General features: G+C 49.3%; 1 protein-coding gene across 8 annotated transcripts in view; it reads left to right on the forward strand.

Moving 5' to 3' along the window:
• The window catches only part of SLCO2B1 (solute carrier organic anion transporter family member 2B1), a 63,021-nt gene that overhangs the window by 20,308 nt on the left and 31,418 nt on the right, over window positions 1–11,295 (forward strand). For all 8 annotated transcript variants that reach the window (XR_005794665.1, XM_040489364.1, XM_040489366.1 and 5 more), the window contains 3 exons: window positions 4,137–4,376; window positions 4,610–4,708; window positions 6,776–6,966. Coding sequence is in view for 7 of the 8 variants with exons in the window: in XM_040489364.1 (XP_040345298.1) it covers window positions 4,137–4,376; window positions 4,610–4,708; window positions 6,776–6,966 (530 nt within the window). In the remaining variant the exon portion in view is untranslated. The remainder of the gene's footprint in view (window positions 1–4,136; window positions 4,377–4,609; window positions 4,709–6,775; window positions 6,967–11,295) is intronic.

Here is an 11,295-nt window from a genome sequence, read left to right on the forward strand (position 1 = left end):
TATTTCTCTTCTTCTGCTGGGTTTAGGCTGCCTTTGCTGTTCTGCTTCTATTTCCTTTAGGTGTGCTCTTAGATTTTGTATTTGGGATTTTTCTTGTTTCTTGAGATAGGCCTGGATTGCGATGTATTTTCCTCTCAGGACTGCCTTCGCTGCGTCCCAAAGCGTTTGGATTGTTGTATTTTCATTTTCGTTTGTTTCCATATATTTTTTAATTTCTTCTCGAATTGCCTGGTTGACCCACTCATTCGTTAGTAGGGTGTTCTTTAACCTCCATGCTTTTGGAGGTTTTCCAGACTTTTTTCTGTGGTTGATTTCAAGCTTCATAGCATTGTGGTCTGAAAGTATGCATGGTATGATTTCAATTCTTGTAAACTTATGAAGGGCTGTTTTGTGACCCAGTATATGATCTATCTTGGAGAATGTTCCATGTGCACTCGAGAAGAAAGTATATTCTGTTGCTTTGGGATGCAGAGTTCTAAATATATCTGTCAAGTCCATCTGATCCAATGTCTCATTCAGGGCCCTTGTTTCTTTATTGACCGTGTGTCTAGATGATCTATCCATTTCTGTAAGTGGGGTGTTAAAGTCCCCTGCAATTACCACATTCTTATCAATAAGGTTGCTTATGTTTATGAGTAATTGTTTTATATATTTGGGCGCTCCAGTATTCGGCGCATAGACATTTATAATTGTTAGCTCTTCCTGATGGATAGACCCTGTCACTATTATATAATGTCCTTCTTCATCTCTTGTTACAGCCTTTAATTTAAAGTCTAGTTTGTCTGATATAAGTATGGCTACTCCAGCTTTCTTTTGGCTTCCAGTAGCATGATAAATAGTTCTCCATCCCCTCACTCTCAATCTATAGGTGTCCTCAGGTCTAAAATGAGTCTCTTGTAGACAGCAAATAGATGGGTCTTGTTTTTTTATCCATTCTGATACCCTGTGTCTTTTGGTTGGCGCATTTAATCCATTTACATTCAGTGTTATTATAGAAAGATATGGGTTTAGAGTCATTGTGATGTCTGTATGTTTTATGCTTGTAGTGATGTCTCTGGTACTTTGTCTCACAGGGTCCCCCTTAGGATCTCTTGTAGGGCTGGTTTAGTGGTGACAAATTCCTTCAGTTTTTGTTTGTTTGGGAAGACCTTTATCTCTCCTTCTATTCTAAATGACAGACTTGCTGGATAAAGGATTCTCGGCTGCATATTTTTTCTGTCTAGCACACTGAAAATCTCGTGCCAATTCTTTCTGGCCTGCCAAGTTTCAAAAGAGAGATCAGTCACGAGTCTTATAGGTCTCCCTTTATATGTGAGGGCACGTTTACCCCTTGCTGCTTTCAGAATTTTCTCTTTATCCTTGTATTTTGCCAGTTTCACTATGATATGTCGTGCAGAAGATCGATTCAAGTTACGTCTGAAGGGAGTTCTCTGTGCCTCTTGGATTTCAATGCCTATTTCCTTCCCCACTTCAGGGAAGTTCTCAGCTATTATTTCTTCAAGTACCCCTTCAGCAACTTTCCCTCTCTCTTCCTCCTCTGGGATACCAATGATGCGTATATTATTTCTTTTTAGTGTATCACTTAGTTCTCTAATTTTCCCCTCATACTCCTGGATTTTTTTATCTCTCTTTTTCTCAGCTTCCTCTTTTTCCATAACTTTATCTTCTAGTTCACCTATTCTCTCCTCTGCCTCTTCAATCCGAGACGTCGTGGTTTCCATTTTGTTATGCATTTCGTTTAAAGCGTTTTTCAGCTCCTCGTGACTGTTCCTTAGTCCCTTGATCTCTGTAGCAAGAGATTCTCTGCTGTCAGCTATACTGTTTTCAAGCCCAGCGATTAATTTTATGACTATTATTCTAAATTCACTTTCTGTTATATTATTTAAATCCTTTTTGATCAGCTCATTAGCTGTTGTTATTTCCTGGAGATTCTTCTGAGGGGAATTCTTCCGCTTGGTCATTTTGGATAGTCCCTGGCGTGGTGAGGACCTGCAGGGCACTTCCCCTGTGCTGTGGTGTGTAACTGGAGTTGGTGGGCGGAGCCGCAGTCAGACCTGATGTCTGCCCCCAGCCCACCGCTGTGTCCACAGTCAGACTGGTGTGTGCCTTCTCTTCCCCTCTCCTAGGGGCGGGATTCACTGTGGGGTGGGGTGGCCTGTCTGGGCTACTTGCACACTGCCAGGCTTGTGATGCTGGGGATCTGGCGTCTTAGCTGGGGTGGGTAGGCAAGGTGCACAGGGGCAGGAGGGGCAGGCTTAGCTTGCTTCTCCTTAGGTGATCCACTTCAGGAGGGGCCCTGTGGCTGCAGGAGGGAGTCAGATCTGCTGCCGGAGGTTTGGCTCCGCAGAAGCGCAGAGTTGGGTGTTTGCGCGGAGCGAGCAAGTTCCCTGGCAGGAACTGGTTCTCTTTGGGATTTTGGCTGGGGGATGGGTGGGGGAGATGGCGCTGGTGAGCGCCTTTGTTCCCCACCAAACTGAGCTCTGTCGTCAGGGGGCTCAGCAGCTCTCCTTCCCTTTGTCCTCCAGCCTTCCCGCTTTCTGAGCAGAGCTGTTAACTTATGACCTCCCAGACGCTAAGTCGCGCTTGCTGTCGGAACACAGTCTGTCAGGCCCCTCCGCTTTTTGCAAGCCAGACTCGGGGGCTCTGCTTGGCCGGCGAGCCGCCCCTCCGCCCCGGCTCCCTCCCGCCAGTCCGTGGAGCGCGCACCGCCTCGCCGCCCTTCCTACCCTCTTCCGTGGGCCTCTCTTCTGCGCTTGGCTCCGGCGACTCCGTTCTGCTAATCCTCTGGCGGTTTTCTGGGTTATTTAGGCAGGTGTAGGTGAAATCTAAGTGATCAGCAGGACGCGCGGTGAGCCCAGCGTCCTCCTACGCCGCCATCTTCCCTCTCCTTCTCCCCTTAATTTATTTTTAATACTTATGTGCCAGGCCCCCTGATAGGCACTAGCGTTACTAGGGGTGGCCAAAGAAGACAGGGCTCTATGACAATCATCACATTTAATGGCTAGTAGGTGCTGTGTGTGGGCACCACTCACCACTCTTAACATTTACAGCCTTATAGCAGGTATTCTCTCAGTAGCCCGTTTTACAGATAAGGAAACCAAAGTTCAGAGACAGGGATTTCCCGAAGGCCCACAGCTAGTGGAGCCATGACATGTCCAGGTAGCTTGGCCCTAGAGTCCCTGAGCCACTGAATTATTGTGCTTCTGAGTTTCTGTAGAATTTCCATTCTAGGAGACTCTTTTGACAGATGAGGAAACTGAGGCCCAGATGGGCTGAGGGCCTCTTGTCAAAGTCTCCCAGTCTTCTACCCAGGTAACCTTGGTTGAAGGTCAGGGTCCTTCACCCTGGTTCACGTGGCTTTTTCTCAGAGTCCTGGCTTCTATAAAGGGCTGGGCCTGCCACAGAGAGAAAGCCACTTCTACACCCACATTTGGGACAATAATAGCATGAGGGTCTCTTTAAGTTTGCTCACCAAATATTGGTGAGCTACAGGGAACAACTGTCTGGTACTAAATTAAGAAATTCCCCTTTACTGAACTCTGCATCTGTGTCCTGAGCTGACACTGAGCCCACCCAAAATGAAGGCCAAGGGCACTAGAGCCCTCCACAGTCCAGGCCCAGCATCCCTCCCCTGCCCAGCCCTGCCCTCAGCCCTGGCTTTGCCCCTCACTCTCTGTGAGCCAGCCATGCTGAATTTCTCAAGCCCCTGGGTTTGCATATGCTGTGACCTCTCCCTGGAACACCCCTTCCACCTTCTCTTTCTGGAAAATCTTGTTTGTTCCTCTTGGCCTTGTTCAAATTCTACTTCCTTTGACAGCTCCTCCCTACCCAAGAGCCATGGTCGCCATGGTATTTCTATATACCTCTGCTCAAAAAGGTGGCATAGGGTTGTTTTAGGACATAGACTCTAAGTTGAGCTTCCTGGATTCCAATCTCAGCTCTGCCTTTACCAGTTGCTGCCTGAGCATCAGTTTCCTCATCTGTACAATGGGAGTAATGAGGGCAACCATCCTCTAGGTTTGTTGGGGGAGGGAGTCAAATGATTTATACACACATCACTTAAAATGCTACCTTGCACCCGATGCATGCTCTGTAAGTCTTAGCTATTGCCATAATATTTGTTTATCATCTCTTAGTGGACATGCCACAGGATTTTGAGGCTTCTCTGTGCCAGTCCAAAACCTTGGTCCCAGACCCAACCCCAGCTCCCTCCAACAGCAGCTGCTCAAGCTACACGGAGACCCAACATCTGGCTGCGGTGGGGATAATGTTCACGGCACAGACCCTGCTCGGCGTGGGCGGTGTGCCCATTCAGCCCTTCGGCATCTCCTACATCGATGATTTTGCCCACAACAGCAATTCGCCCCTCTACCTTGGTGAGAACCGGGGTCTGAGGGAGGGCCAGGCTCAGAGGAAGGGGGATGAGAGGCCCAGATAGGGGCTGGGCATGAGTCCCTGACCTCTGCTCCATGTGACCAGTAAAGGTCCAGAGAAGACCCAGAGTTTCCTGGGCCTAACCAACTGCTCTTGCCTATTAGAGACTGGGTGGGCACTGATATGCTGAGGGAAGCCAGGGCCAGAGAAGACTAACCCAGCCTTTGTGTTGCAGGGATCCTGTTTGCAGTAACCATGATGGGGCCAGGCATGGCCTATGGGCTGGGCGGTCTCATGCTGCGCCTTTATGTAGACATCGACCGGATGCCAGAAGGTGAGCCTCAGGAGTGCACAGTTGTCCCTGGGGGCACACAGATGCTAGCTAGCTTATGGATTGCTGGTCTAATAGGAGACAATGAGCCAGGGGACTCAGGTTCAAATCCCAGCAACCTCACTGACCTTGGACATGCCTCTTAACCTCTCTGAGCCTCAGCTTCTTCATCTTTGAGATACTCTCTGTCCTGTCCACCTCCCAGAGCTGCAATCAGAATCCAATGAAAGCTGAAGATAAGCTGTAAAGCACCATCAGACAGGGTAATGGAGAAGCACGCAGGAGAGAAGTTCTGGAGCAGGACTCAGTTACCTTGGGCCTACCTCAGATGGAAACTTACTGGGTTGACCTCTAAGGACCCTTCTAGTTCTGACCACTTAAGGGTCTGGGAACCTGTGCCGAGGGCACCATTTAGGGAACCTCAGTCACTACTCCAGGTAGTAGCTGGGGTGGGCCAAGGAGTAGGATGGAAGCTTGGCCTGAAGGCGCCAGGAGAGGGCAGTGGTAGGGGTCCCCGTGCTCTGGCACCCTACAGGGAATAGGAGAAGATTCCTTTTAGAACAGGTTACTACTGCAGCATCTCAGCTGCCTGATTGTCACATCTAAGCAGCTCTAAGCCCCAACCTATGCCTTCTACCTCCTGCTACTCAGAAGTCCCATCCCTCACCTGGAGATTTTCAGCAAGCTCTAGAAAGCTCAAGGTCACACACGTATGAATGGATGGACACGCAGATGCTGCTTCTTGTTCTCTGGTTTTTGCACAAGGGTGCCTCCAGGACAGGTCTGGGCAGCTCTTAACAGGTCTCGCTAGGAATAGCCCTGCCCCACCTTCCTCTCTTCTAGAAAGCTGGGCCCAGGAGCCAAGCGTGAGCTCTGGTTATTGTCCTTAGGTTTCCCAGACACATCCCAATGCCAGGGAAGGGCGGTGTGTGTTTTCTGGCTCTGTTGACATCATCCTGGCAGATGTGGCACCTTCACAGGCAGATGTGTTGTTCCTGTGGACTTACCTCCCTACACTTTCTCTATGGGGGATTTCAGGGGTGGGTGTGGCGTGTCTGCTGCAGGCACAGCTGGGTGTGTGAGAAGCGGAGGAGTCAGGGAGATACGTGTGCTGACGCTCGCCAGGCTGGCACAGAAGCAGGGGAAATAATAGGTGGAGGAGGGATTTAGTGCAAAAACCAACTTCATTCCCAGCTTTACAGATACATTTGCTGAGTGCCAGTTGTGTACTCTGGCCCCTGGCCAGGTAAGCTCAGGACCAATCACCTGGGAACCAGCCCCGCTCATGGGGTTGGTGTCATTATGCATCTGTGTCTTTATAAAGTGTTTGCGGATGCTATAGCAATTGAAGGAGGAGGTATCTGACTCAGCCTTGAGGTCAGGGCTTGGATGGGGGATGTGGGCGTTCCAGCCAGGAGGGACATCTGGAATAGTCTAGTCCTGATTACACCTGGGGAACTTGTTAAAGGTAAGACTCCTGGGTCACCTTCCCACCCCACCCCGTGGTAGTTTTAAGTTGGTCTTGGGTATTTTTGACAAGCACTCTGGTGATTTCGATGAGAATCTTGTACTGAGAAGCACAGGAGTAGCCCTGACCATAACAATAATAATAATAATAATAATAAATCACAACAGTAACAGTAAGATGAGGAAGATGAGCAAACTCCTATACAGCACATACTCTGTGCTGGCACTATTCTAAATGCTTTACATGAGTCAGTTTCTGTGATTCATCACCTGTGATATAGGTACTACTGTCTGTATTTTACAGAGGAAGACACTGAGGCACAAAAACGTTAAGTAATTTGCCCAAGGTTGTTATGTTAGTAATGGGAATTCAGACTCAACGGTCCATTTCCAAGGTCCATAACATCGACCACTACACCCAATGCCTGGGTAGTTGAAGAAGCTAAGGTTCAAGAAGGGTCAAGGTCAGATGCGATGTAACTGGCAAAGCCACCACTCAAGCCCAGGTCCCCTGACTCTTGGTCCAAGTCACCTCACGTCTCAGAAGCCAGTCCCACGATGGTGGGATCCTGATCCTAACATCACTATGGTCTTCTCTTTCAGGTGGTATCAGCCTGACCTCAAAGGACCCCCGATGGGTGGGTGCCTGGTGGCTGGGCTTCCTCATCTCCGCTGGTTCGGTGGCCCTGGCTGCCATCCCCTACTTCTTCTTCCCCAGGGAGATGCCCAAGGAGAAGCATGAACTTCGCTTTTGGAGAAAGGTCTTGACGGTCTCAGACTCACCTGTTAGCAAAGTAAGCCCCCTTCACATCCCCACCCTAGTCCAGGCTCCAGCCCCACCCACTTGTTCTCCTTTGTAACCTTAAACTTCATCCCTCCCCGGCACTGCACTTCACAACTTGCAAATCCATTCCTGTCCAGACTCCACAGCATCTGCCTACAGCCCCACGCAATGAGTATGTCTGGCCCCTTCCACAGCTGAGGAGATTAGGGGCCAGAGGAGGAAATGACCTTCCCAAGGCCACAAGGCCACTGAGGGCAGCACTGGGATGAGAACCCCAGCCTCTCTGATCCCATGCCCTGTCTCTAAACACTACACTTTCCACCTCTTTGCTCATCACTTCATGGTTTTTGTGAGTTCTAACCGTGCTGTGCCGGAGCAATATTGAGAGCTAGGGGGAGGGGAGAATGGGTGGGAGGGTCTGAGAAGACTTCTCTGAAGAGGTGGAAATTGAGCTGGACTTTGAAGGATGGTGGGAGCCTAGAGAAGGGCGTTCTAGGTGTGGACACAGTAGGTCAAAGAGTTCAGCTGTTGAAATGAATCTGGCCTTTTTAGAAGCAGTGAGGGGACAAACACACATTGAGTGCCTCCTCTAGGCCAGATGTCAGGCCGACACTGGAGCTCAGCACATGGCCTCTACCCTTAAAATAGGCATGGCCTAGTGGGGACAGAGATTCATAGATAAGTAACAAGCCATGAGGTGCTAGAGGACATCTCGCTGAAACCCCTGCTTGGCTGTGGGGCAGGTGGTCTTTCCTCAGAAGAGACCCACTGGGCAGATCAGATGACTGATCGGGGGGTCTCCCTGTTTTCCACAGACTCACCAACACACGAGGCCCTAAAAACAATACATTGGCTCCAAAGTACAAAAGAAAATGACGAAATAGAAACGTTTCATAAAAGTTCAATATACAAGTAATGTCAGCTTGATCAGGTTTTCTTTAATACTCACACACATTTCATGACATTCTGAAAATCTGTACATTTGATTTTCTTGTTTCCCAAGTTCTCACACACACAACGTTTCTGTGACCAAATGTGTGGAGTTCTTCATGCCAATCAATTCTCGGCGATACCCACAAGGTGTCCCACTCAACCCTGACACTGTCTACCTGGAGGTAGCATCTGATCCCACAGGTTAGGGCTCAGACTCACAGTTGAAGTCCCACTTCATTTGCAGACAATAGGCTCACCCCCTGGTTACCCACAACTTCTGTCCTACTTGGCTGCAAATCAGGTTCCCACAGCCCCCTTCTTGGATTCCATGATTTTCTAGACTAACAGCTCACAGAACTCAGGAAAGGACTTAGATTTACCAGCTAATTATGTAACAAGGGATATGATAAAGGGCATTGCTGAACAGCCAGATGAGATTACATAGGGCAGGGTCTGGGAGGGTCCCCAATGCAGGAGCTTCTGTCCCTAGTGGAGTTGGGGTGTGTCACACTCCTGGCACGTGGATGTGTTCACCAACTTCAAACCCCATACTATTAGGATTTTGTGGGGGCTTTCTCCATATAGACATGATTGTCCTTAACTCCATTACCAGCCCCTCTCCCCTCCCTGAAGAATTGGGGGTGGGGGTGGAGGGCCTGAAAGTTCTAAGCTTATAATCATGGTTTGGTCTTTCTGGTGACCACTTCCCATCCAGGAGCCCACTGAGAGTCATCTCATTAGAACAAAAGATGTTCCTCTCATCCAGGAAATTCCAAGGGATTTGGGAGCTTGGTGATAGATGCTCCCAGCACTTAGGAAATTATACAGATCTTAGGGCTCCATGTCAGGAACTGGGGTCAAAGACTAAGTATTAGAAGATTCTCCTAAGCACTCTTATTTACAAGAGTTTTAGGAGCTCTGTGTCAGGTGTATATATATATATATATATATATATATATATATATATATATATTTGCTTATTTATGTTTATATATTTCTTATTAGTAATTGTGGAGAAATCACAATCATAAATTATTTGTTGCTATGTAGTTCTAATTTCAAAGAGATGATCTGTAAAAAAGACTGTTGAATATTTTGCAACAAGAATAATTCTATTTCATGAGGCAGGTCGGTGCATTTGAATATGCTTGCTGTGATGTGAGCAAGAAAGTTTGGGCCTTGGAGAGAGGGCTGAAAATGTCTTCACCTAGAAAGGCTAGAATTTGAGCCCAAGTCTGTCTGACCCCAAACTTGGCTGTTCTATGACCCTCATGACACATCTCCCTCTGCCCCCACCAGCACCACCCTCACCACCACCACTGGATCAGAGGGTATATACATGGGACACCAACGAGAATTGATATTAGAACAGCCAATAGGGGCCAGAACAGGAAAGGCCTTGCCTGCCAGCTTCAAGAGCAGCAGGCAGCCCTGAAAGGAGGGTAAACAGGGGTCCCGTGGCTCTATCACTAGGTTCTAAGCTGAGAAAGGGACAGAGGAAGTGTGTGGGCGTGGCTGGGGGTGGGGAGACTGATGCAGCAGCCATGGCTGTGGTCCAGGTGGGAACTGGTGCATTGGCAGTGAGGCAGGCCAAAGGGAGGAGTCCAGGAGCCTCCCAGGAGGGAGACTGCTTGGGCCCCAATGCTGCTTTGCTAAGGGGCATCCAGGATAGTGCAGGGCTGGGCTGATGCTGGGCTTGGAGGCAGGGGAAGGCAGGCCCTGCAGAGGGACCAGTATCATGGGAAGAAGACAGCTTGAAATTGCAGATGGCACTTACTGGTTCTGCCTAGCTCAGGTCAGAATTTGAACGAGGTAAGGATTCCTAGAACTTGGAGGTGAGTTCTTAGAAGTAGGGGTAGTCATAGAGAAAGAGAAGAACCTGGGTTTTTGGTTATGGGCAGTCTCCAAGTTGGGCCTTAAATCTGAGCAGAGAACAACCACTTGAGCCATGGGGTGGCATCTGTGGGAGAAGCAAGGGTGAGGCATGTGTCAGTTGTGTGACCTTGAGCCAGTCACTTCCCCATTCTGTTCTGTCATGGAAGACACTGAGGTTGGATTCCTGGAGCAATATTCTGTGTGCCTCGAAGTCTAAGAAGGCACAGTTTTTGGAGTTGAAGCTGCTGTGATGCAGGGATTTGGGTTTTCAGAGCTGCATCTCTGTGATGCTTTGAAACCCTGGCTCCCCGGCTGTGAACCTGTCTGGCTGTCTGGATTCATTCTGTCAGCACATTGGGGATGGGGAGTGAGGAAGGAAGGGGGTGAGAGGTTCTTAAAAAAGAACCGAAGGCTGAGAACATGATGATCTGCTTCCAGCAGCTCTCAGGCAATAAATATTGATGTGGGAGGAATTGTTCCCCCGCCTCCTTGAAGCTGCCTTGGCCAGCTCTGCTCGCAGTTACTCAGACTGGCCCAGCCCACTCAGGCCACTGAAGAGGAGGTAGATGGACAAAGAGGAAGGGCCCAATTAGGCAGAACTGGCAGCCAGAAAGTCCAGGCCCACAGACATGGGAAGTGTAGCTTCTGTAGAGAGCGGGAACAGGCAGGGGGAAAAGTGAAGGGAGGCTATTTCTCACATCCCTTCAAGCATCTTCTCCCAGGCTCAGGGATCCCCTAAATACCCTCCTATAGTAAATGCAGTTTTTAAAGGTGGTGTGATGGTATGTAATATAAGGGTCGTGTGACCCGGCGAAGGTCTCTGACCTCAGTCTCCTTATCTCTAAAACGGGCAGAAGATTGGACAAGGGTTTACCAGATTCAAGGATGTCTTCTCTAAATGGCTCCCTATCTCTGGAGCAGTACATGAGCCCTTTCCCTGTGGGAGAAAACGGTGCCGTCCACAGCCTCTGCCCCAAGAAGCTCTCAGGTAATGAAGGAAGGCCAGACTCAGACAGACTGACTGACAGCTCAGGTTTCTCCAGGGTCGGTGCTTAGAGTTCTCTGCCTACAGGGAGGGGAGCATGAACAGTCTCCACAGAGAAGACTATAAGATGGTAGGTGGGGGAGGCTACACGGACGTGAAGGGGCAAAAGCTCTGCTTTCCTGCCTTTGATTCTGCCCATGTGTCTGTGGCTTCCTGGTGGCTACCAGACATCCTTCTCAAAGTGAACCAGGGCAGGTCTTACCTTTCTGCAAGCCACAGTCACCCTGTCTATAACCAGACAGTCTCTAAGTCAAGCCCCAGGACTCCTGGCAGATGGCTCTCTAGAGCCTGTGGAGTAGAAATGGCCTCTCAGGGGCTCCCCAGCAGGTCATCCGGTCCCATTAGGACCCCATTCAATCAGCAACACTCCTTTGCCCTCCACACCCTCAGGTCCCTCTTAGTGCCTACCCTTGGGTCTAGGCAAGGGGCTGACAAAGGCCTCATCCTTCGAGATCCCCTGTCCCTGCCCAGCCTCTGAGCACCGCT

Source organism: Herpailurus yagouaroundi, unplaced genomic scaffold (assembly GCF_014898765.1).
Source record: "Herpailurus yagouaroundi ecotype Mexico unplaced genomic scaffold, PumYag 180, whole genome shotgun sequence".
NCBI classification, from domain to species: Eukaryota; Metazoa; Chordata; class Mammalia; order Carnivora; family Felidae; genus Herpailurus; species Herpailurus yagouaroundi.